The 26,538-nt window shown below is 31.1% G+C and overlaps 4 protein-coding genes across 5 annotated transcripts; 2 read left to right on the forward strand and 2 right to left on the reverse strand.

The window, feature by feature from the left end:
• Positions 1-546: 546 nt before the first annotated feature.
• Positions 547-2,623, forward strand: LOC137806207 (MLP-like protein 43). Its single transcript, XM_068606201.2, has 2 exons — positions 547-830; positions 2,067-2,623. The coding sequence occupies exons 1-2, from the start codon at positions 644-646 to the stop codon at positions 2,342-2,344; spliced, it is 465 nt and encodes a 154-aa protein (XP_068462302.1). The 5' UTR covers positions 547-643; the 3' UTR covers positions 2,345-2,623.
• A 5,003-nt stretch (positions 2,624-7,626) lies between these two features.
• On the reverse strand, positions 7,627-8,526 carry LOC150028632 (uncharacterized). The gene has a single exon (XM_090300346.1). The coding sequence runs from the start codon at positions 8,520-8,522 to the stop codon at positions 7,803-7,805; it is 720 nt and encodes a 239-aa protein (XP_090156472.1). The 5' UTR covers positions 8,523-8,526; the 3' UTR covers positions 7,627-7,802.
• A 4,594-nt stretch (positions 8,527-13,120) lies between these two features.
• LOC137806208 (nucleusenvelope protein) lies at positions 13,121-16,345 on the reverse strand. Of its 2 annotated transcripts, none has more exons than XM_068606202.1 (4): positions 16,195-16,345; positions 15,090-15,377; positions 14,144-14,410; positions 13,121-13,767 (listed from the first exon to the last, which is right to left on the reverse strand). In XM_068606202.1, exons 2-4 carry the CDS (start codon positions 15,330-15,332, stop codon positions 13,360-13,362), a joined length of 918 nt encoding a protein of 305 aa, XP_068462303.1. In that variant the 5' UTR covers positions 15,333-15,377; positions 16,195-16,345; the 3' UTR covers positions 13,121-13,359. The 2 variants fall into 2 exon arrangements, with proteins under 2 accessions (XP_068462303.1, XP_068462304.1); XM_068606203.2 differs by having other exon boundaries at positions 15,090-15,398; positions 16,195-16,294.
• A 1,801-nt stretch (positions 16,346-18,146) lies between these two features.
• On the forward strand, positions 18,147-25,405 carry LOC137806209 (uncharacterized). The gene is made up of 8 exons (XM_068606204.2): positions 18,147-18,620; positions 20,109-20,233; positions 22,878-22,915; positions 23,386-23,496; positions 23,586-23,665; positions 24,578-24,614; positions 24,842-24,883; positions 24,972-25,405. Exons 1-8 carry the CDS (start codon positions 18,375-18,377, stop codon positions 25,061-25,063), a joined length of 771 nt encoding a protein of 256 aa, XP_068462305.1. The 5' UTR covers positions 18,147-18,374; the 3' UTR covers positions 25,064-25,405.
• The last annotated feature ends 1,133 nt before the right edge of the window (positions 25,406-26,538 follow it).

Raw genomic sequence — 26,538 nt, forward strand, 5'->3', positions numbered from 1 at the left:
CAAACACTTATACAGAAAGTAGTCATCAAGATCAATCTGTCTCATACCTAATCTCCAAACATACTTCAGACCTTGCAAACCACCAAACCAATCCTCAAATGAAAGACATGATAACCCACATTAACCGAAATCATCATCTACTTTATCCAGATCCTTATAACCAGTCTTTAGTCAAAACAATACCCACAAATCATTCCCTAATACAACCAAATCCAAAAACCTATGTAAGCAAAAAAACCTATGTAAGCAAATATTTGGTCCAAGAACAGTTCTCACATTTTGAGGCCAGTTTTCTGTATATGTTTCAATCAACCATTTTGACCTTTTATAATCAGTTTTATTAGTCGTTTTCAATGCCAAAATGTTGAGCAATCAAAAGTAAAAATATCAAGAAATATTAATAATATATCTCCACCATAATTTCATGGTTATTTTATTTATCAATTTCTTAAGGTAAGACAATAATGGTTAATAAAATTATTGCTCTGTATAAGATGCACGCAATCTGCATAATTCATTTTAGTCAAACAAACATTCTATTTAAGCAAAGTGTTTTCCTTCTTAGGATTTAGGTTATAATTTGAGTTATTGTTTTTGTTTTAAACCCTAAATTTTAAATCCTAAATTTAGAACGTGTAGAAAGATGAGTCTAAGTGGGAAAGTAGAAGGTGAAGTAGAGATTCAAGCATCTGCAGATAAGTTTTTCCACATCTTTCGAAAGAAACTTCACCATGTTCCTAATATCTCCTCTGAAAGGATACATGCAGCTAAAGTTCATGAAGGTGACTGGGAAAATGTTGGTTCTGTAAAACATTGGGATATTACCATAGGTAAGGTTCTTGTTACGTTTCAACTTCTGTTTAAAAATTCAATTAACTAAAGTCAATACTACAAGAAAATTAGTAAATAGCAACTAAAGTTAGAAACAAAAAATAATTAGTCACTATATTAACTAGATTAAATATTATTTTAGAGACTAAAAAGTTACTAGTATCTAAAGTAATTTTTATTATTAGTAAAGATTTATAAATTGATATCTAAATAAGTCACCAAAATTTTAGCTACTAATATTTTAGATTATAAATTAGTCTCTAAAAGATGAATATAGACTAATTTATAATACAAAGAAGTAAGTAGCTAAAATTTAGTAGTTAATGATTAGATATTAATTTAAAAACTATTTTATAAATTTTATTAATACTAGAAACTATTTTAAATAACAATATTTTTATTTAATGATTTTCTTGTACTACATACAAATTATTTTAAATTTATTTTAAGGAGTTGATTCTATATTTAAATATTTTAAAATCAATCCAATTAATAACTTGATATTTATGACATACTTGTATGGATTTTTAAAAATCTAAAATTTGTGTTCACACTAAGATTTTGACATAGAAATCTTTCTATTGGTTTTTATGAGTTTTTTTTTTCATTGAAATAACTTATAGTGTGTTCGAACAGGAAATTTTGAAAGGATAATTCATTTATGTTGTTTTTTGTAATCGTATTGCTTAAAATTAGATAATTTTAAATTCTACTTAGAAAGTTAGAATTTGAAATTTTTTATAATCTCAAATTCCTGTTTTGATCTTGGTAGTACTTTGTTTGATTTTGGTTAAGGTGTGTACATCACTATTATTTTGGTTAAGATATCTAATCATTAGTTACAAAGGTTTTAGTTACTTACTACTTTATATTTTAAATTAGTCTCTATTAGTCTTTTAGAGACCAATTTAAAATTTAAATATTAGTTGTTAAAACTTAGGTAACTAATTTAGATACAAATTTAGAAACCATTTTATAAATTTTTATTAATAATAGAAATCACTTTAGATATGAATAATTTTTTATTTTCTAAATTAATATCTGATTTAGTTAATACGGTGACTAATTATTTTTTGTCTCTAAATTTAATTACTATTTAATGATTTTATCATTAGTCAAGTTAATTAATTAATTAATTGAAACACTCATCTTTTGCTGCAATGGCTTTTACATACATGTGTATAACTTCATTTGCATTTTTTGTGATAAAAAAAAAAATTTATGGAACGATGTAGAAGGGAAGAAGACAAGTGTGAAGGAGAAAATTGAAGCTATAGACGATGATAACAGGATCCTAACATACAGCCTCTTTGATGGGGAAATCAGTGAGAGTTACAAGAGTTTTAAGGGCACACTGCAAGTAATTGACAAGGAGAATAATGGGGGAATTGTGAAATGGACCTTTGAATATGAAAAACTCTCAGAGAATATCACTGCTGCATCTCCTGAATCATACTTGGAGTTTGCTTCTGTGGTCACCAAAGATATTGATGATCATCTTCTCAAGGAATAACACCAGAAAGAAGAAGGCACATGTGGTGATGAAGTGGCTTTGGCTTGCTAGTTTTAATGCTTATTAAGTATTAATAAGTTGGGTATGTGATAATGCTATATATGCTTCTCATTGTGGATGCTTGCACTATTTTATGCATGTCAACTTAATGATTGTATGCATAGTTCATTTGTGGTACTTTTAGGGTTTGGTTGTTGTTCTTGTAAAATATATGTTTTAAATATAAATATGAGAATAATTGAGTGAAGATATTGAATATTGTATTTTTATTATTTCAAAGGTCAACTTTTCCTTTACTTTCTTTCCAAAAAAAATTATTGGTCAAGATCTGTCCACAAATATACGAAACAAGTATTGATTCTTCATAACAAATCCTTTTAATGTCAAGTTGGCATCTTATATCTTAAGTTACATTTGGATTTTGGATTTATAAATGTCAGAGATGTTCAAGAAATGAATCAAACTTAAGTTTGGATTCTAGGAAAAATTTGCATCATATAATCTTAAAAAAAAAAACAAAGTATTTGAAGGCACTAGAAAGAAGAGAGTTTAAGGACATAAAGAGATTTTATTTTGCATGATAACATGATCAAATGTACAACACAAAAAAATTCCAAGAACCAACATTATAACTCAATATAAGAGCAAAATGAAAAATTCACCAATAAAAGGAGGGAAAAAGTCTAAGAGATAAAAGAGAAATAGTAGATACATCCCTATTGACCACCTATGTTAATCATGTTATCAAGATTTTGTGAGGGACAACTAAGAAATGAAATTTAAGTATAACTAAATCTCACAAAATTGGCCTAGTAAAGTGAGGTTTGCACTCACTTTTATAATATAATTTGACCTTATCTAAGACATGACATCTCTAATATATTCTCTCATGTCGAGGAGTGGACATCTTGAATGTAGGACTAAGGGGAACCCGATAGTGGATGAAACAATAGGCCCAACAAACATGACTAGGTAAGCTCTGATACCAGCTTATTAAGAAAGTGACTTTAACCCTAGTTCAACTTTATAAAATCAACTTATAAGGTGAGGTTTGCACCCACTTATATATTGTAATTTAGCCTTACCTCTAGTCAATGTTGGTTGCTCAACATTATTAAGAAAGTGAAATTTAAGTCTAACTCAATCCTACAAAATAACTAATAAGTGGAAATATTGTCACATGTTGCTTCAATGATAAAGATACCAACATAACATTATATGTTCTTGCAATAACCTATCTCATATCATGTATAGTCATCCACTTGTCTACACTAACCTAAAAAGATAATTGATTGTAATCATATCATTGTAAAAACAAAAAACATAAAGTTAAACACTTACACAATACTTACCATTAATATATCATCAACGAGTAATAATATTTTTAGTTGGCTTACCCATTTGTAATCTCCCAACATCGCTTGCAACTCAAATACACACACAATTCCTGGTTACACCTAGTATACAAACCACGTCTTATCATCCCTTCTTAACATCTTTCTATGATAAAGAACACATGTATTATTTAGTTGACACTTTTGACTACAAACACATAATATGACTTTATGTGATGAAGGTAACTCCAAGAGAGGATATAATCTCACAAGGTTATTTTGCAACATGAAGAATACAAATGTTAAGCACAACCCAAAAAAAATAATAACACTGGGCCATTGTGCGTTTCTAAGATTTACAAACTTTGATGATTTGAACTCTTGATCTTGAGTCTTTATATAATCTTTGACATATATAATGCTCTATGTAATCTTTAGATACAGTCTTCTTCTTCTTGATAACATAATCTCTTTTCTCTTGCACGATATTTGTTCCATTTTTCCTTAAAAGACTGGTTCAAAGCTAAGAAATGAAGGTTACACTTCCTTATGAATGTTGCAAGGCTAAACATAAAAACAATGCACGAATATATTCTCAAATAAAGCAGAATAAATAATTTAAGAAATATTCTTGCGCATTTTCTCACAACTAATTGTTTCTTAATGTGAAAAATTGAATGCTGATGAAATTCTTAGTTTCCTTATATAAAAACTTAGCACTTTTATGTTCAGTGCAAATATGATGATCTTAAATTCTTTATAAATATTTATGCATAAAATCATTTATGCTCTTAACAACCTCTTGCGACTTTTTATTACAATTATACTTATAAGAACTTAGATCGTTAGCTTAGAACTTATGTCCTTTTTTTATAGTTTGATGAAATTTTAACTTACATAGAACACACATTAGAAGGTCCATAACTTAAAAGTATAGTATGTATAAGGCATGGTCATATTTGTTGTCATAAAAAAAATCACAAAGAAATGGTCTAGTAGTTTTAGATAAGTGTAGATTGTCCGAATCTTAATAGTATCTGGATAAGTAATTTCACATAGCTTATTTGTGCACGCCTTAACAAATGTTTCCTTATATGCAATTACCCTTACATCTTTGATCATCAATTAAGAAAGTTTGTTCTTCATCTTCTCTACCTTAATCCATATTTTGTTTTGAACTTTACCTTGTTAATGTTTACTTTATGTTTGTCCAAGACATATTATTGATCATTCATAAAATTTGATTCCTCAAATAATAAGTTGAAACATCTGATTTATAAGAGACATATATTAAGAATGATTCTACTAGATAGAATTAATGAAAGTCGTGTTGCCTACTAAGATGGTTGAATATTAAGAAAGTCGTATTTTAAGATGGTTAAATATTATGATAATTACAAAATTTTAACTTTACATTTAAACCTACATTCTAAGCTTCTAAGTATATAGGAGTCACCTAACTTTTTCAATATATTCATGAATTTCATCAACATAAAATAATATTTTCCCCAACCCCAAAACCATTTGGTTAAAAATCAGAATATTGTAGAGGAAAAGATTCAGTTTGAACCTTTCCCTTAAAAAAAATTAAAAGTTTGATGTATTGGAATTTTATAAGTGTTTTTTATGAATAAACTTATTTTGTAAGTACTAGTTTTTATTTTTAATTATGCAATATGTGTATTTTTAATATTAATGTTTATCAACTGGTACTTTTAATAGTTTGTGTACTTTATATGATTGTTATCATCTTACACTCATTCACAACTATTCTATGTGGTCGAGACCATCTCAGCCTCATACATAATCTAGAACAACTCCAAATCAAATATCAGATTAACGCTTATTAAAGTAATGACCTTAAATCAAATCAATCATGATAAACAATCATACATCTCTATTAACACAAGATTAAGGATCATGTCCATACTGATCTAGGCTCATCCATAAAAAATATCATTCTAACTCTATAAATAGGTTGAAGTTGGGACATGTAAGATTACATTTAGTAACTTTTTTCTCTCAACTACCCTAAGACTGACTTTAATATCGAAGTATCTTTTGCAAGTACGTACTCTCATACCCGAAACATTCATCATACCTTGGACAACAAAACTCCATGAACTACTTAGTTGTGCACGAGAAGAAGATCTACTTAGTCTTTGTAAGAATAGTTTTTTGTTCTTTACGTTTAGAATTTACATTGCATTTGTTACCTCTCACATTGAGTTTATAACTAATTAATTTGTTCAATGATTATTTAAAAATCGACTTCAATGATATCATTTAAGTTTTTCTATTTGGAATTGTGTTAGGTTTAATTGCAATAGTTTTGGTTGGACTACTTGTAATTGTATATTTACAATAGCGATAAGATGATGAGTTAGATATAATTAATTAATGTCTTTTCTTTGTTTTCTATCCCTTGTTCTTTTTATAAAAGGAATGAAACAAATTTTTCAAAATAATTGAATTAGAGATGTAAAATCAAAATAAAAATGAATCAATGTCTACTATATTTAATAATGGGGTTCGATTCTTGCTACCTGCTTATATTCTCTATTTATTCTATTTAATTAAATTTCTCTTTTTACTTCTAAAATAATGTAGAATTCTTAATGAATTTGGCAATTGTTTATTTTCGTTTTCTAATTTAATTTTAGTTATATATTGATTAATTTGGATATTTTGTTTAATTATATATATATATGTAATATTTCTATCTTTTATTACAAACAAATGGATACCAATTCTCACTCACCCATTTTTTATCTTCTATATACGTGTGCGTGGAGCCACACATAACCGGTTAGCCGGTTTAACCGGTACAGAACCGGTCTAAAGGGGTGGACCAGATTGTATCCGTTTTCTGTTTCAAATGATCAGACCGGAAAGTCCGCTCCGGTTTAATCGTTAAAACTCGGTTCTAAACCAGAACCCAAACTTAATTCAGGGTGAGGAATATTTGTTTCAGAGAGATAAAAAATATATATTATTATAAGTTTATGAATTATTAAGATTATGACTTTTTAAATAATTCTATATATATATATACATGATATATATAGTCTTTAAAAATATAAATTGGTATGAATTTAATATATAAAATTATTTTGGTACGTTTAACAATATCACGTAACTTAATAATTTAGGTCAAGAGTAATTTAAGTATATTTTTTATTATTATTATGTGTCTTTTAAATTTAATTAATATTTTTGATGCGGTGATTGATTTAATAATATTATTTTAAAAAAATTTAAGATAGAAGCATGGACACCTTGAAAAGTAGAATTTTTTTCTAAAGACAAATTATATCGAAAGAAAGAAAGTCATTACTTAAAATTCAAAGTCAAAAACAATTTAAATACATCATTCTTCTTTACTCATCCTATGCGTTCATATCTTAATAGACTTAAGATCAATATAAAAAAAATCATGAAATAGAAACCAATTTTAAAGATAAAAAATAATTAGTTGCTATACTGAGTAAATTAAAGATTATTTTAGAGACTAAAAAAATTTTGGTTTCTAAAATAGTTTCTATTATTGTTAAATGGTTTCTAAATTGATATCTAATTAGCAACTAAGGTTTTTGCTACCAATTATTTAGATTCTAAATTTGGTAGCCAAAACCTTTGTTGTTAATTAGACACCATCTTAGAAACAATTTAACAATTATTTTTGTCTCTGAAAATTGATTTCTATTTCATGATTTTCTTGTAGTGGATTACAACATAATTTCTGAATTTTTTATTTATATTAAAATTAAATATTATTTTTAGTGTTTCCAAAAATTAAATTGCGACTGATATACCATTTCCAAAAAATACGAGCATTAATAAATAAATAAAATACCAATCTCGTGCAAACATATCAGAAAACCCAGTAAGGTAAGAAAAGAGAGGAAAAATTTAACAGAGAAGAACAGTTTTCAGAATTCTGGGAAATTAGAAAAGGATGATTGGTATTATTATTGTACAAATTGGGATGAGAAATTAAAGGAAGAAGAAGGAAGCATTAATTTGAAACAATAAAATAAAATTATTTGAGCATTAATTATTATTACCTTAATCCATCAATAATTGTTGTACACATATGAATCTGAACTAATTTCTTGACCTAATCACCAAAACACCATGATGCTGCACAAAATCACCAAAAGTGGGAAGAACACAGCCAAATTTTTTGGACTAGCTCCATTGAAATCCTCATCCACTGGATACAAGTTCCCTGGTGGACCAGTCATGTACAAGTATGCTGATGATGGTGGTGGAGGGCAATATGTTGAGGGAGGTTTCTTGGGTGAAGGTGGTGGTGGAGATGGATACAAGATCGGTGGCGGCGACGATGGCGGCGGCGGCGATAAATACTCTATTATTGGTGGTGGTGGTGATAAATACTCTATTATTGGTGGTGGTGGTGATAAATACTCTACTATTGGTGGTGGTGGAGTGTAACCACCCTCACATGGTGAGCACTTCTCATTATTACCATTATCATCAAGCTTCCTTGATTCCTCACCCTTGATGGGAGTGGTGAGAAAAGCAAGCACAAGGATGAAAGTGAAGATCTTTGATGGTTTAGTTTGATGGGTTTTTGTGGCCATAGTGTGGGTTGGTTTTGATTGGAATTGGGGTGGTGGCTTTGAATTATGGGGTTTTTTGTGTGGGATTGTTGTAGGGCATTGGATTTTGAAGAGAGGAATGTGCATGGGAAGTGTAAAACTATGGGTGAAGGAGGTTTTTAGGTTATGGGAATGATAATTAATTTGGTTTTCCAAGGATGGAAAAGTTGGGTGGCACTTGCTATTATGGTCCTTTGGAGTAGGAGGGACTCTTATCATGTGGAATCTAATCTCCCACTAGCATGTGGAAATTAATGTATGCAATGGGTTCCACCATGGATACAAGTCCACAAAACCTCTATAATTAATTAACAATAATCAAATCCACTTTGGGTGGTTGAGTTTTGCCACATGAGTTGGGTTTAATCTTTATATTTTCATCCATTAATTCATATCTCCCCTTTACATAATTTTATTTGTAAAGACACCTCAATGGCATTTATAATTTAAAAACAAAGTATGTGTGATATAATCACTACCAGAAAATCATTAAATAAAAATTAATTTTAAAAACCAAAAATAATTAGTTATTATTTGAGTAAATTAGAAACCATTTTATAAACTAAAAGAGTTATTGATATCTAAATTAGTTTCTATTATTAATAAAAAAATTATAAAATAATTTCTAAATTAGTACTTAACATTTAGTTACCAATGTTTTAGCTACTTACTATTTTATATTATACATTAGTCTCTATTAGTCTTTTAAAGATCAATTTAGAATATAAAATATTAGGAACTAAAAGTTAAGTAGCTAATTTAGATACAAATTTATAGACTATTTTATAAATTTTTATCAATAATATAAACCACTTTAGATACTAATAATTTTTTAGTCTTTAAATTAATCTTTCATTTAGTTAATATAGTGACTAATTATTTTTTGTCTCTAAATTTAGTTACTATTTATTGATTTTCTCGTAGTGAATAGAAAATTATAAAAAAAAATTAACTGGGTAAAAAAAAAAGTTGTGCAAAATCAAAACTTTGCTTATTAAATATTATAACTTTTTTTGCTATCTAGATGCAAACTTTTGAATCAAAGTAGACATAGGAAGAGGTATCTCTAAAGTGTGAGGCTTGAGAAGATGATAAAGTAACTCTTTTTTTTTCTTTTTTCTGTTTATTCTATTTTGTGAAGCTTCTTTAGCTTCACATGGCAAATCTTCTTTGATAGGTATTCGATATGCATGTGGCCACATGATTTTGGGATCAAATGATATTAGACTATCATTGACCATTCTATATATTATATATAAAATTCAAGAACTTTCCATTTCATTCCAAAATTCGTTGCATATTCAATGGCACAAGTGATGATTATTCAAGTTTATTTTCAAAATTCAATAAATGTTGAAATAAAAAGAGAAAATTCATAAAATGGTATAACTTCAAATTATATATGGTTAATAAATGAACTTAAAGAGAATTGTGGTAAGATAATGATAAGTTTTGTTTATGGAAATTGAACTCTCTTCATGTTTCAAAGGTGTTTCAACTTTTGAATTGTATTTAAAATAACATTATTAGGAATAATTAGTAAATTATTTCATTGACCTTAACAATATTATTTATGTATTTGATGTTGAAATTTAATTTGTCTATAGAAATGGAAAATATGTTTAAAAACAAATTTTTCTTATATTGTAGTTCTTGACTTGACTTGTGTTTGAGTGGGACTAAAAGTTTCACTTTCTAAGAAATTGAGACAAAAAAATTATTTATATATATCTTTCTTTCTTAATTATAAATATATCTTTTAAAAATAAATTTGTCTTCAAATTAATATAGTCTACATATGTATCGTTTTTGTTAACATATGAGTTTTGGTCTAGCTCTCCCATATTTTTGTATTTTTTTTTAATAATACTTTTTTCATGTGATGACAAATGATTGTTGTTACTTTAGGTGTCAGTCTAGCCTAGCTGAGATGTCAAGTAGCATAGTGATGCCTAACATGAAAGTTTTTTATAAAAAAAAAATTAAATGATTCTTCACACATAATAATTCACTCCATCTAAATGACTTCTAATAAAAAAGTTTATAAATTTCATAAATTATAAACTATTAATAATGGGAGGTTTTATGTAAAAGACTTATTCAATCGCTAAAAATAAATAAAAACAAGTTAGAAAAAAAGAAGAAGTTAGTTTCACTAAAATTGTTCGACCAAACTTTTAAAGCAAGATTGAATTAAATACTTGGTATGAATAAAATTAAAATAATTTTGAATTTAATAAAAAAATATAAAATTTGATGTTGTAATTTTGAGCTAGGATAAGTTTTTAGCAAAGACATGATATGTGGTCCACATGCATGCATTTGGTTCATGTCGACATAATTGACCTTATTATTGTTTTTATATTTGAAGAAAGAGAGATTGTAGGACTCATCCTTTGCTATGTCTATTTTTGCTACCCCAATCAATAAGGGCATTATGTCCTTATTATATACTCTTAAAGCTTTATGACTCATCAAATTCCACTTGCGTATTACGTTTTCCAATTCTCATTATCTTTACCACTTCATGGGATCTACTTATAATTATAACCCTTCTTTATCCTTCTATATTATAAATGAAATTTTATAGAATATTCATATTATTTCTTAATGTTTTTCTGTCATTTAGTTTATGACACTACAATAGAATTTTAGAATGATATGATTATTCATCTACCCTTAAGATTTTTTTTAAAACTACCATAAAAAAAATTATGCACTATCTTTACATACTATCTTATTATCATTCTATTGTTATTTTTTTAAAAATTTAGCACACAAAGATAAGATACTATGTGTTCTTACAAAGTACTATTGTAGGGATGGAGTGTTCCTCACTTGTTATGTGTTTTAGTTTTCAGTCTTATCGTTCTTTCAGTCTTCTCTGTAAGAGTATTTGCGATGAAACTTTGACGCTTAAGTCAATTTTAAGGATAAGAGTGTCAAAGATTTTATAGGATTAGAGTTTCATTACCTTTTTTTGGAGGCTAACCTCTTATTTATAAATATGATTTTAGTTTTAGGACGTTATGTACTAATACAACCCAACTGAGTTTAATTTACCTATTAATCATAATTTGAATGATTGTGTGATACCTACTTAATGACATTGCTGATTAATCTTAAATGTAAACGGGATGGCTAAGAAGTTAGTTGGTGGAGTGTTTACGTGTATGTGAGTGTTCAACCTCCAGTAGTATACTATGTAATTATAGTTTGAGAGTTATATTTGTAAAAGCAAAATACATTTTTATAGAAAACTATTGAATGTTTATAGTTCTATGTAACTTACAATTGTATCATTTGGAGTTTCTCTAAATATATTATTTTTTCAGATTTAAAATTGATTTTCTTAAAATATTTAGATAGGGTAAATTAAGACAAGAAGACTAAAAATATTAATTAAGATTATTATGAAAGTTTGAGAAGATGAGAGGAATATGCTTGGCAGAGAAGCAAACAGAAGGGAACAAAGTTGATACAATAAAAGAGTAATTTGAAAGGGAAACACCACCGTCCCATTTTTTTTAGCATCTTCATGGACTCCACTTTTTGTCTCATCTTCTGCTACAAACTTTAAGAAATACCAATGGAAGCTTCATTTGATTTTGCTCCTTCTTCTATCCTAAAAGTTAACACTAAAACTCATAAAATAATATCACCTACATATTAATATAGTAAAGAACTTTATCGTGTAGTAATACTTCTTTCCTTATATGATCAATATTTTTCTCTATAAATATGTTAGTGCCTTACCATATTAAAGGCCACAACTTTTTTGATAAAATAAGTAGGTTTAATTTTTTTTTTAATAAAACTTTTTTGATAAATATGTTAGTGCCTTAACATATAACATTTAATCAAAATATATGATGTTGGTCTTTTGTTTTATCAGATAATTATATAAACCTCTAATAAAGTAGATGAGAAAGAATCTTTTAAGAGGAACGACATAACCTTGAACTTATCGAGACCTTGAATAATTTGGATGATTTGTCCAGATGGTCTGTTAAGTCCCTAGGAGGTCTATTGAGACACTAGATAGTTTGTTTATCAAAAAATCATGTGTGGAGTTTATGTTTTTATGTTTTGATGATAACAAAAGCTGATTGAATGGTTTACTTGTATCTTGATTGTTCTAACAATGTTTTATACTGCTACAATTTTTAATATACTCTCTAAACATCTATAACATACATGTGTTTATAATAGACGTTCTAATAAAAATGATTGATTGGATAACAAAATTTAGATTAAATATCTTATTGAATAATATGTTTTATCTTTGATTTAAATTATCTAACAATGTTTAGTGAAAATTACAATATATAATACCATATGTGATTATCAATTTCATATGTGATTGGATTGTAGGATGGTCTTTGAGTAACGAATCCAAAATAGGAGCATGTCAATCTCAACACCTACAACAATCATCTTCGAATATACATAAGCATTATCTTGGAAAGCCTTACCTACAAACGGATTGTGTTATCATGATCAATTTGTATGATGGATTGAAGATTTTAGGGATCAATCTGGGTGCTAATTAAAGTTAGTTAATGACACTTAATAATTTTTGACAACTTTCTTTATAGAAGATGCTAAGAATTTTTAGCAATTTCTAAAGAAAATATTTGCTTTAGAAAAATAATTTAAAATATTTTTTGAAATATTCTAAAAAGTCACTCAAAAGAAATATTTAATTTCAACCCATTTTTTTAAAAAAATCTTTTACAAATACTATTTCTATTCTGCATAACAAAAATGGGAAGAAGAATGAACCCAACAACTCCGTAACAGAGAATAATCACGAATAACCAAATTAGATGTTAATTAGATGATGAAAATATCTAAATTCAATTATTAAACAAAAGCATGAATAGAACAAATACATACACAGCACATAAACTTCAGTTCATATAAACCCTAAATGCAGGAAAGGGTAATCCACTAAAACCAGGATGATACAACGCATACAGAGATCCATTAAACTTGAGAGAAGATAGCTGAAAGAGAGCAAAACTGGATGCTCTGGAGTCTAGGGAAAAATTATTTAATAGTCATCTGCATCATTGTCATCTTCATAATCTCCATAATCTTCGTCTTCATCATCTTCGTCTTCATCTTCTGATTCCAAGTAATACCTAACATGTTCATCTGATTCTAGTCCCAAGTAATTCCTCATCTCCATGGCCTCATCTGATCCTGATAGAAAGTAATTTTTAAGGACTTCCCGGTAATCAGCAGGGTCGTGCCACCATGTTGGGGTATTCAGAATGGTCTCCTCCAACCAAAACTCGCAGTCATCTTCCTCTTCTTTCGGTGCCGTCAGGGTATTGTAGACCAGACCACATTGATACATGGCATTCTTCAGTCGAACACTCTGACTTCCACCGAATATATACCTGATATAGTCTCTAGCTAGCTTTGTGAGTTCCTCCCCAGTGATAATATAAATGTACTGCAAAAAGTATGTGTAAGAAATGAGGAATGGCGTATGTCCTATTAACTTCTAATCATTTTTCATGTCCAATGTGACTCTATACCATCAAAAGTTTGCATATGGACATCTTTTACAAACTTAAAAGCCTCCTACACTCTCATGTACTTCTGCAATTAGCTACTTCTATCATTATTTTACATCATACACTAGTACAACTCGGAAGACTTCTTTCATTAATAATACACACAATTATTATGTTACTTCCACCTAAACGTCACCTTCCCGTTTTCATAATCTTAATTTTCACACACAATAAAAACAAATACTTCAGAATTGAGCTAAATGAAAAAAAAAACTTATTTGTGCACACATGACACATCAAAAGAGAGAGTACCAGAAATATAAAGCCAAGGGTAGCTAGAAACACTTGGAGATTTTCTTTCCACATCTCAGCAAGGCTTTCATCCTCTGAATCACCAGAGCCATCAGGACTACCACCACCCCTACCACTGTTGCCGCCTCCTCCTCCTGGTGGTTTCACTTCCCCGCCACCACCACCACTGTATTCACCCTTTTCAATTTGCCGCCGTAACACATCCTCTATTGAATTTTGCCCCTTAAATTTTCCTATAGCTTTCTCAATAGATTTCCATGGGGAATTCTGATTACATTTATAATGTCAGTAAAATGTAGGAATATCCCAACACACACACATATATATAACTAAAAGAGTAGTTCTCTTTCCTTTCACACAGATTCATGATAGACAAAATTAATGACAATTCTTGTGCTTCAGAGGCATTGAAAAGAAAAGAGTTGCTTCTAGTCTATTTTTATTCTAAATGTTTGGTCTACTGCTAAAATATTACTGCGAAAACACAGCCTTCTGCAGCTTAGCTTCATCATTTCCTAACACAATTCTTTAACTAAAATAGAAAATATGTATATATAACTAAAAGAGTAGTTCTCTCCCATTTCCCACAGATTCACCATGATAGACAAAATTAATGACAATTTTGTACTTCAGAGGCATTGAAAAGAAAAGGGTTACTTCTCGTCTATTCTATTTAACTGTTTGGTCTACTGCTAAAAATATTTCTTAAAAAACACAGCTTCCTGCAGCTTAGCTTCGTCATTTCCTAACATAATTCTTTAACTAAAATAGCAACTTGCAGTAACTTGATCGGAGATTTTTCTTCGTCAAAAAGATCACATACCCCAAATCATTGATTACACTCCATTTCATTAGGGTACTATATGCATGTTTACATTAAACCTTAACATGTTATGACATTCTAACAACAACAAACTAAAGCAAAAGTCAAAATAATATGCAATACCTCATCATCATTTCCCATCATCCCTTTTTCACCAGCTAAGCAAATATGGAGAGGTTTCCGAGATTGTGAAATAGGCCAACATTTCAAGCCAAACGATTGTCTTGCTCTTACGGTGAGTAGAGCACAAGAGCAAGGACCAAAACTGTTTGGTAAACCATATGGTTTTGAATGAAGCTTGTGCAACCGAGATATATTTTTCCCAGAAATCCCAGGCTGGCATGCAGTAACTTGTGCAATGTTCATTTTTGTCAAACAGCTCAGCTACCCCCGAGTTTCAAACATTACACTCTAGCATTTCACATAATCAAGCTTCAATTCAAATTGGTTAAGTCGAAACTTTTTAAACAGTAGCTACCACACTACTAAAAATGCAACAAGAGACATAATGACACGTCTCCAGCATAATTTTCTTCAAAAATTTGCAAAACAAAACACTGCCACCTTCAACAACAACTTAACCAAAACCTCACAGAAAAAAGAGAGAGAAAATAGTCATTACATAACAGCCCCTTCCCCCCAAATAAGACCCAGAAAACAATTAACATCAAATAGGTTTGAAATGAGTTTAGAATGCATATAAAATCAAGCCAAAATTGAAAAATAAATCCCTTCCACCAACACGTTTGCTTTTCATGACGTGAATATTGAAACAAAATCCCCAAGTGTAAGCTCATAGACACTAGCATTTCACATAATCAGACTTCAATTCAAATTGCTTCTGTCAGTTTTTAGAAAACTAGCTACCACGCCACTAAACATGCAACAAGAGACACAATGACATATCTCCAGCATCATTTTCTTCAATAATTTATAAAAAATGAGTTCAAATCGAAAAAAATAAGTCCCTTCCACTAACATTTTCTTTTCATGATGTGATTATTAAAACGAAACAAAATCCCGAAGTGAAACATGTGGAGCTAGTTCTCTGAGAAATGAATAAGATATGCAACATTGAAACAAGCGTGTTTAGCACCAACAATCAAAATTCTTAAACCCCAAAAACAACATCAACTCAACACAACTATTTCCCTACAAAAAGCACATAAATGGAAGAACAGAGGATTTCGAAGGAAACGTGTGTTGAAGGAACGAAAGAAACCGTTACCTCTGTAGCGAATTATCCGATGGCGCTCACTGCTCGCTTTGTTCTTCTCGTCTCATCCACTGATACTAGAGAACGCAGTGTCGTTTGGAGAAGGTGAGTGACGTCGTTTTTCAATGGGCCAAAGGAAAAAAATATTACCCATTTAGATCATAGGTATTTCTTCCTGCACCCCTACATTTTACTTCCTGCACCTCTACATTCTTTGAAATACCAGAATTATTCTTGATAATTTTGGGTGATTCCAGAATGGAAAATGCTCCCTGCACCATGTCAATTCCAAGATGCACCCAACTTCTTATTGAAAAATGACAAAAATATCCCTTCAAAATGACAGAAATAACCTTAAATAAAAGAAGGTGTAAATAAAAATTACTTCAAAAACCTTTTATCTGAAAATATTTTGGATTTAGATATCCATAACACATTTTTGAATTCTGGATATTTTTATCCAGATTTTTTTTTAATTATTTTCCAGATTTTTTTATCCATAATGTATTTTTTATTTTTGAATTATATTTACTATTCTGGATTTTTAAATTTGGAATAAGGGTAATTTTGAAAATTTAGAAAAATGATAAGGTGGAGTTTAGAATTGATATGGTGCAAGAAAAAATTGTCTTCTAGAATAGGACTTATGTAAGTAAAAGGTGTTTAAGTAAAGTGTGTTTCTGAAATAGAAAATTCGAAAAACAAAAGATTATTATGAAATATTTTTTTTGGAATATATTTTTTTAATTTTTAGAATGATAAATCCGTAATTCATAATATGTTTTGGAAAGTATATTATGAAAATATTCCAGAAAAAGTAATTTGGAAATCATTTTTAAGAAGGATAAAATGATATTTTCCAAATAATTGAGGTGCAGGCAGCCATTTGTTGGGGTGCAGGCTTTGTGGAAGTTACCTTTTGAAACCCCGAAAGTTCTTCTTGCAACCCCTACAAGTATGTAAAAGATGAAATTGCCCCTCCGCTCTCTCTCTTGCTGTTCTTGTTCCTTGTGCTCACTCCAAACAGTTAAATAAAATGAAATAAAATAAATTTAAAAAACATAAAAAAGATAAAAGTTTAAAAGGGATTAAATTAAAAAAATGTTTTATTTAGTTTAATTTAAAACATATAAAAATATTTTATTAAATATATATTAAAATATTAGTAAAAGTAATTTGATTAAATAAAAAATGCTTTTAACTAATTTAAAAATCTTCAAAAAATTAAATAAAAACATTTATCTTAAATATTTACAATAAATAATAAATAATTTTATAAATATTATTTTTTAATAAAAAATAAAAAGTCATTATGTAACCACTCTCTTCTACTCCTCCTAATTTTCTCTCCCTCAGACCCATCTTTTCCCCACCTGAGTCAACATAAAGATAAATATTATTATAGATAAACATAAATATATTCATTAATATATTTTAAATCGTATTAATTTTTTAAATTGTAAATTATATGTAAATTGATTAATTTTTTAGTTTTTAATTATTTATTTGTAAAATTAATAAATTTATATATGTTTTCATATAATAAAAAATAATAAAGATGCGCGCCCAGCGAGGATCAATATAAAGAAATTTTCTGTTTGGTGTATATATTAATGTAGAGTATATATAGTTATGAATATAATAGATCAAGTTACATAAAATAATAATAAATATATTTGATTTAATATATCTAAAATTTAAATACATCGAAATATAAAGTATTAATTTATTGAAATAAAATAATATCATCAAAAATTGTAAATTGTGTTTTAAATGGTACAAGTTAGGTAACATAAACTCTAATATGCACACGAATAAAAAATACAGAAAAAAATTATATTTTATATATATATAAATAAATTGATAATAAAGATTTATATATAAATATATTTTAATTTTTTTTATAACATAATTATTTTTATAACAAGTTTAAAATGATTTATTTTTTATTTTTATAATAATATGGTGAAGTCATGTTCAAACAATTTCCACCATTCACGACTTAACCCCAATACATAGCTTCATCGTTAACCAACCATCGCAAACCAACATCACACGACTCGGCCACCAAACCAAACACACTCAAAAAACATTGTCCCACAAAGATCAAAACGCTTCATTTCCTCTCTCTCACTTCATTCGACAACATCAAATTTTACAAAACATTTTTTTCCTTAAAAACAACGAAACAAATGGCGATTCATTATTCACCCACTCCCCGTTGTTGCGTTCCAGCGCTGCATCGCGCTTCGCTCTCTCGCTCGCTTCTCGCGCCATCGATCTTCTTCCGCACTCCCACCCTCAGGCTCGTCTCGGTTCGGTCCCAGGCCTCAGGCTCGGATGCCGTCGGTTCGGCCAAGAAACACTCTCATGCTGCAGTTGGGTTATCATCTTCTTCGTCGGTGATTGATTTTCTCACTCTCTGTCACCGCCTTAAGGTACCTTACAAATGCCACAAGAACAATCACTTAATTTTTCCTGTGGAATTTGTGTTTCATTGGTTCTATCTTCTGTTGCATGTGTGATCTTGGACTTCCCGTTTTACCCCCTTTTATGGAAAAGAATAAAAAAACTATGGTTTTTGTGATCTTATGTATGATGTCATTTCTTTATGTTGCGTCGGTTGGGTAGGTTTGTGAGTGTCACCTGCCCTTTTGTTTTCTGTTAACATTGTTTTATAATGTCGAATGAACACTTTCAAATGGCCCCTTGTACTGGAAATGGTGAAAGTAAGAAAGTGTTCCCTTTTTGTGTTGGTTAAGGAAACGCATGCTTGTGTGGTTGAAGGTGTGTGCATCTTTTATTGGTAGTACCATTGCATGAGAAGGGTTCTTGGGGAATTGGCTGTTTTCTTTGTTGTTGATAGTTTGTGGCTACTTTCAAATTATACTATTGGGTTGGTTTGTAACAGTGAGGGTTGAAAAGGCTGATGGTAAAGAAGCCTTAGAAATTGAATGTATTTCTAATAGATATTCAGTTCGATCTTATTAACGTTAAAATGAAATTTACTTAGGGGAAGAACACTAGATGCATTTGTAGTAAAGCTGACAAGGATTTAACTCTTCTAATGGATGTGTAAAGTGAGAAAGTAAGAATGTGTTTATCATTGATATAAAGTGAGTTTAGTTGAGATACTTCAATTTAAATCAAGAATATATTCACTTTGTTAGGACTCACTCTCTGAGATTGCCAAACTGTAGTGAGAATAACAATTACTCCTCCTTCTCTCAAGAATAGGTCACTGGAATATCTATTTCTCCGAGTATCAAGAATTTCAAAGACCAATGTAAACACGTTCATCCCCAAAAGGAGCACTCTCTTTTTCTACATTGGAATTTCCAGTTTACACAGTCAAAAACTTCCTACCCTGTTCATGTTGAAACCAGGGCACCTATATGAAGGGAAATACATTTCTTTAACAAATGTAACAGAAGCATAAAAAAACTCCAACTAATAATAACAGGTATAAAAAAATGTTTCTGTCCTTTATTTAATCCTTTCTTTCTCCTATAATAAACCTTTAAACTGTAAAGGTTTATTATGTACCAGGGATCCAGCACTCTTACTCTCGTATTTTCAGTTACCAGTTTTTTTTATTTCTCTGTTAGTAGCCACTAAGATTTACTCCACCGCTGTCATTCTTATTCTTCTAAGCATAGACCCTCTTATTGGAGGTTTACTATCGGTACATTTTTTTATGAAAACACATAAACTAAAATAGAGTCATTATCGTCAGTAACATATTCTTTCCCATGTCATTTTCATATGCTGAAACAATATACCTGTCATAAATGTGCACACTTTGACTTAGGAAGCTTAAGATTTTTCTTTTTTGTACTATACATTTGTATCCTAGTATTTTTTAGATTTTTTATACTGAAAAAAAGTAATATGGTCTCTCTCTGTCATATATATATGCCTTGTAGACCACAAAAAGGAAAGGATGGGTTAATCATGGGATAAAAGGTGCTGAATCGATTGCTGATCATATGTACCGCATGGCTTTAATGGCGTTGATTGCTGGTGATGTTCCAGGATTGAATAGAGAAAGGTTTACATTGAAATTCTCAATATATACATACTTGTGTGATGCTCATTTCTGTTTTGTTGTTGGTTTGTTGTTTTGTTTTATTATGAGATGCATGCTTAGATTCCATGGTTGAAGCTGTGAAAGTAGGGTACATTGCTTTAGTATTGTCTTTGGTTGGATATTGAAATCACTTAGCTTGGAACATGTGTTCCATTTGATGAATGTTGAAAGGTTTCAATGAATTGTGTCTTCTATTAAGTAGTCGTGGCCTTTATGTTTTACATTATTTCCTTTCTATCCCATGCTTTGTTATATTCGGTTTGGTTTACTTTATTGGCCTTTTTGATAAATCTTTAGAATGTCCTTGAAGACTAAAGGGTAAATTATATGGGTTCTTGCATTCATTCAATGTTTGGAACAATGTTGTGAAACTCAAGGATCCTGGGAGGATTGGAAAGGGGATACAGAATAATACTATTGTGTCATGATTCTCTAAATCTTCCAACATTAAATCAATGCAGTGGGCTGCACAAGGTGTCCAAAATAACTTTCGTCTCTTTTGCATTAACAATTCTCCACTGCCTTGTAATTTGCTGCATTATCGGTTACAATTTGGATGACATTCTGTTATCCAACCTCCTCAACAACATCATCCATCATCCTGCATTTTTTTTTTCAGTTGTTTTGCATATGTTAGAAATGTCAATATACTTCAAAAAGACATCCCCATTTGGACTATTTACCACAAAATATTATAGTCCTCCTATCAGTTCATCCATATGTCATTATTGTGCACCCATTTTTCTTCCAAAATAGGTTATGTACTTCCAAGATCAGATTGGTCTTTTCAACTTGTTGCTTCAAATATTTCACCCTAATTTCATGGTATGATGGTGGCTTAAATACGACACCATGTTTTGCAACCAACTCAAGCATCCTCTTGAACTCTTCTACATTAAATGGAATAACATTGTTTAAAAAAATAGAGCAATTTCTTGACACGCATCCTTCCTATCACTTTTTTTGAAAATGACATTGGTAGTAGTATGAACACCCCTTTTCTTGAAAATACTTGACAACTCCTCACTCTCTTCTTGACTTAGTCTTTTTCTAACTCACCTATGCTACTATACTATCCCATAAAGCCTTCTCTAGCTATTGATTTTTTTAATCAAATTTTGTTGTGCACAGAAACCACATCCAACATTAATTTTTTAACATCTTTAAGAACGGCTATACATGCTCCAACATCCTTTGAAGTCCTTGCTAGATGATGCTTAAATCCCACCGGTTAATACTATCTCACAATAGTTATATTTCACATTTCTTGCTTTCCCGTCAATAGAAACATAATGACTCCATGCTAGATCAGTCCTTGCTCCAATTCCACTTCCTCTTCTAGGAGCATAACCTAAACCACTTGACACCACTTTTTTTCCCTTCAAATTCTAAATAAATTGAGCAACCAGCAAAACAACCAAAGGAACCGACCGACAAACACTACAACAAAAGGAATAGAGCGGCAAGCAAAACAGAAGCAAGAAGGATAATAGAAGTGATCGCCTCGGACTGCGAAGGCAACAAGCTTCAGGAACTGCAAAGGCAACAAGCTTCGGGAACTGCAAAGGCAGCGAGCGTCGGGGACTACGAAGGTGGTGACCATCGATGAGTGCTGCAGTGTCGACGATGGTCGTGACTCATGAAGGCTCTACGTATGCCTCGTGGGTCTTCTTCGTTTTTTATTTGCAATTGCAACCCTAGCAGAAAAAAGGTAATGAGTGTTGAACCTTTTCTAGGTTGAGTCGGATTTTTTTAATCAATAATGGGCCATCAAATCCTAGCATCAGAAGACGAGAAGGATCGACACAACCCACAATCCCCCGATTCAGCAAGCGTCATCGCATACTCGCTCCGATTCAGCGCAGCATGGGATCCACCCTCCATATTAGCTTGGTTCCTCTTCCATACTCGCAGAATCATGCGAGTTTGCAATTTTAACGACATTGGTTTTGAACAATGTACTAACTATTAAGTTTTCAGTGTTAGCTTGTTTTATGGCTTAAGTTGCAAATCCTGCAATAGATCATTTTTACCACTTTGAACCAGCCTTTCTTAGAAAGAATAACCTAAAATAAGAAACAATTTGTGCTGCTAGAGATATTGACTTAAGCTAGGGCCATACCATTCTACTGTTTTGCTGTTTTATTTCTCCTCTTTTAAAAAAAATAAAATCTCGCGTTAAATCATGGCTGGACAATGAATTTCCCTTTTCAAAGTTCCTGTTCAAGCTTGACCCCTCTAATCCATTTGCAAAGCTGCTAGGTAATTTGTTGTTGTCACAGATTAGTGAGATATTTCTCTTTCTATGAGATCTGTAATTTGTACTCAGTTCAGTCTAGACAGCTTACGCAAATGTAAGCTATACACTCTCGTTATAACCCAAAATAATAGATTGTTTTTCCCTTGTGAATATTATCTGTCTAATTGTGTAATAGTATGAGCAAGTATATTTTTTTCTCACCTCACTGATTTTGGTCCAAAACTTTCTTATCTTTGTAGATTTATTTTTGTTGTAGTAAGATTCCTTTTATTTATATTTATTATTAGATTTGCTTTAGGTTATCCCCTTGAGTTTCTCTTTAAACTCTTTTTTCCTGCTGTACAGATGTATTAAAATAGCACTCGTGCATGATATTGCAGAAGGTATCTTTCTCGTTTCCTCTGATTGAAATGTTGCTGTATTTCCTTATGTTAAATCTTAGTGGAAAATTTTACATTGGATGAATTGCTCAAGAAGTGAAAACTGTCAAAACAACTTCTACTTTATTTTTAAAAGCTCTTATTTTGAGCTTTAATTTTAAAGTAATTTTTAAGCTGGAAAAGAAAGTGGACCAAACATAGCCTGATAAACATTTGAAAAAAGGTATTGCATTTCATTTTCAGCTGTATTACATATTTCATTATAATATGTAAAATAAAAAGGATTCAATTAAAGTACGTTGGATTATTTGACTTTGTTATATGAACTTTTAATTAGTTGTATGTGATTGTGATTACTGAACACATTGTTTTTCTTCAAGTATACATAGGAATTCGTTAAGGTATCAAGTCTTCTTTGATACATTGGTGATTTATAATTTATTGAAGTTTGACTTTGGTTTTGCATTCAACAGCTATTGTAGGAGATATAACACCTTCTGATGGTGTGCCCAAGGCTGAAAAGAGCAGAAGGGAGCAGGAAGCTTTGAACAAAATGTGTGAACTTCTTGGTGGAGGGATGAGAGGTTTCATAAATTATTTTTCTTGAATTTTTTTACTGAGATTCCAAATTTGACCTCAAATTTACTGAAGGTCACTTTTTGTCTTATTGCAGCTGAAGAGATTAAAGAACTTTGGGCAGAGTATGAAAACAATTCTTCTTTAGAGGCCAATCTTGTGAAGGATTTTGACAAGGTACAAATGTGCTCCCTAGTATGAAAACTGTTTTTATCAGTTTTCTCATAATGGCATGTCCTTTATATCAAATCATCAGAAACTGCCTTCAATATACAAGTGCACACCACCCAATGCTCACCTAGGATCCCAATAATATTTTTCCATAGGAATTTAGCTGTCTTACTCTTCCACTGCAAGAATAAGTGGCTTAATGTTTGTTTCTGTGCTATATCAGATAAGGCTGAGAGAAAGGAATATGAGGCCTATAAATTCAATTTAGTCGAAGTAAAAGACTAACACTTAGATTCAAAGTACAATGTAATGAATCCCATGTATTGTTAGAGTATGTTAGTGTATAGTTAGTTAATCTTTTAGTAATAAATTTTCATGTTCCATTTTTCCTCCTCCTCTGGGCATCAACAATCCATATCAACTCTAATGCACCACCAAGTTCAAATCCTATGATGTACACCCATCAAGTTTCCAAAGCTTACATTATAACAATCAGTTGTTTTTTTTCTTAAATCCAACAGAATTTACCAAATAAATAACATTTAGATTTGTCTATGGTTGGAGACTAGGACAGATAGTATGTTCCACACATAAAGAAAAGATCTTGATTCTCTGAATACCGGCTATACAAAATTAATTGCAGAGAATTAAAAAACTATATATATTCAGTTGGTACAGTTTTGGCAAAAAATATTGCACAGACATGACATGGCACATGACCTCTACATGCCAATTTTTTTTTTTATAATTAAGGGAAACGTGAAAGTTGTTATATATAAGGAGTTTAAAACTTTTAGTAACAAATTTAGGCAAAAAAATATCATAGTTAAAGTATAAATTGCATTGCCTTTTATGCTTTCATGACACTGCAGTTCATTTCTAATTGTATTTTTGTCCTTTTCCTAACATTCTGATCAGGTTGAACTGATTCTACAAGCATTGGAGTATGAAATAGGTACGTTATAAATAGATATATTGCATGTGGCCGTTGAATTCCTACTGTGACACCACTTTAAGTTTGGAATTCTTGAGACAGTTGAATTCCTCCAGCTCTTTTATGTTGAATGAGTTGATAATTGATAGTTCTTCCCAAAGTGAATGGTACTTTAGCTTTTGGTACATACTCTTCATCATGATACGCCTTGGAATGCCAGTATCTCAAATTTTATATATCTTGTGCAGAACATGGAAAAGTGTTGGATGAATTTTTCCTTTCAACTGCAGGTAGAGTTGAAACTCTAGCTATAAATGAAATGCTCATAAATTTTATTTGAACCTTTGTCAATCACTTCATCTTTTACCTGGTCTTCAGGGAAGTTTCAAACTGAAATAGGAAAAAGTTGGGCTGCTGAGATCATCTCAAGAAGAAAATCAATATCAGCAAAAAGGGCTAAGTTGATATAGAGCTGAGTGATTATGGTTGGCCAGATTAACAGAAAAGGTAAGTTAAACCAGAACCAATAAGCATAATTTTTTGCAGAACCGGTTCTGGAATTTTAACATAATTTATGGTGACATCTATCTGTTGTCCCTGCCTGATAAGTTCTTTTTTTTGAACTTGGAATCATTTTATCTTTCTTGGTGACACATTTAATCTTAGTTTTTCTCTTCATTCTTTCTTTTTGTCAACATTGGTAGTGTAAATTAATATCAAATATTTAGGCAAGTATTGAACACTTTTTGTAATTTGTCTAAAGTAGTTGGAAGTTGTATGTAATGATTATTAGTGATGTTTTAGAAGTCAAATTGAATATGAATCTTTTCTTAATCAAATAGTCAGGCACTGAATAATTAATTAAATTTTAGTTTGAGCAAATAATGACAACAATGTTTTCTATGGAAGCTAAAATAATTATGTTTTAATTACACACATTGATGTAATTTACACAGTTTTTTTAGTGAAGGTGAGAAAAAGGGATTCATTAAAATTTGTTATTACTATAGATTAAAGATTACAAATTAGTGAGTTTTAACTATTAGTAGAAAGAAATTTAGAAAAAAGGTCTATTTTACTAAAAGCTTATTTTGTAATATAATTTCAGGTTGTTTCATATTTTTAAAATAATTGGAAATTGGAAATTCTCGAGTCGATTGGGCCCTAACCAATGTCGAGCCGAGCGGGCTCGAGCCGTGGTCGAGTCATCTGGACCCAAGCCATTGTCGAGTCGTTCGGGCCCAGACCAATGTCGAGTCTCCCGGGCAAGCGTCGATGTCAAGCCGAACGAGCCCGAGCCGATGTCGAGTGGAGCAAGCCTGGGTCTATGTTGAGTCGATTGGGCCTTGGCCAATGTCGAGCCGAGCGGGCCCGGGTCGATGTCAAGACGAGCGGGTTCGGGTCGATGTCGAGTAGAGCGGGTCCGAGTTGATGTCAAGTCGATTGGGTCTTGGCCGATGTCGAGCCGAACGAGCCCGAACCGATGTCGAGCGAAGTGGGCCTTGATCTATGTCGAGTCGTGTGGGCCCTGACCAATGTCGAGTCATCTGGGCCCAAGTCATTGTCGAGTCGTCCGGGCCTAGATCGATGTCGAGTCGTTCGGGTTCAGGTTAATGTCGAGTCGTTCGGGCCTGGGCTGATGTCGAGTCGATTGGGTCTGGACCGATGTCGAGTTGAGCAAGCATGGGTCTATGTCGAGTCGATTGGGCCCTGGCTATTGTCGAGTCATCTGGGCCTAGGCCATTGTCGAGTCGTCCGAGCCCAGACCAAATGTCAAATCGATCGGGCCTGAGCCAATGTCGAGTCTCCCGGCCAAGGGCCGATGTCGAGTGGAGCAAGCCTGGGTCTATGTCGAGTCGAGCGGGCTCAAGCCGATGTCGAGTCATCCGGGCCCAGGCCATTATCGAGTCGTCCGGGCCCGGGTCGATGTCGTGCCGACCTTGAG

The sequence above is a fragment of the Phaseolus vulgaris genome, chromosome 3, assembly GCF_051622355.1.
Source record: "Phaseolus vulgaris cultivar YP4 chromosome 3, ASM5162235v1, whole genome shotgun sequence".
In the NCBI taxonomy this organism is placed as follows: Eukaryota; Viridiplantae; Streptophyta; class Magnoliopsida; order Fabales; family Fabaceae; genus Phaseolus; species Phaseolus vulgaris.

What these genes read in the sequence shown, in the direction of transcription:
- LOC137806208 (XM_068606202.1), bottom strand. Translation starts at nt 15,332, where the DNA reads ATGAACATTGCACAAGTTACTGCATGCCAGCCTGGGATTTCTGGGAAA. An exon ending in TGATGGGAAATGATGATGAG is followed by an intron (nt 14,411 to 15,089) that starts GTATTGCATATT and finishes AAATGTAATCAG; the next exon opens with AATTCCCCATGGAAATCTAT. An exon ending in CCCTTGGCTTTATATTTCTG is followed by an intron (nt 13,768 to 14,143) that starts GTACTCTCTCTT and finishes TACTTTTTGCAG; the next exon opens with TACATTTATATTATCACTGG.
- LOC137806207 (XM_068606201.2), top strand. Translation starts at nt 644, where the DNA reads ATGAGTCTAAGTGGGAAAGTAGAAGGTGAAGTAGAGATTCAAGCATCT. An exon ending in ACATTGGGATATTACCATAG is followed by an intron (nt 831 to 2,066) that starts GTAAGGTTCTTG and finishes GGAACGATGTAG; the next exon opens with AAGGGAAGAAGACAAGTGTG.
- LOC150028632 (XM_090300346.1), bottom strand. Translation starts at nt 8,522, where the DNA reads ATGATAAGAGTCCCTCCTACTCCAAAGGACCATAATAGCAAGTGCCAC.
- LOC137806209 (XM_068606204.2), top strand. Translation starts at nt 18,375, where the DNA reads ATGGCGATTCATTATTCACCCACTCCCCGTTGTTGCGTTCCAGCGCTG. An exon ending in CGTGCATGATATTGCAGAAG is followed by an intron (nt 22,916 to 23,385) that starts GTATCTTTCTCG and finishes TGCATTCAACAG; the next exon opens with CTATTGTAGGAGATATAACA. An exon ending in AGCATTGGAGTATGAAATAG is followed by an intron (nt 24,615 to 24,841) that starts GTACGTTATAAA and finishes TATCTTGTGCAG; the next exon opens with AACATGGAAAAGTGTTGGAT.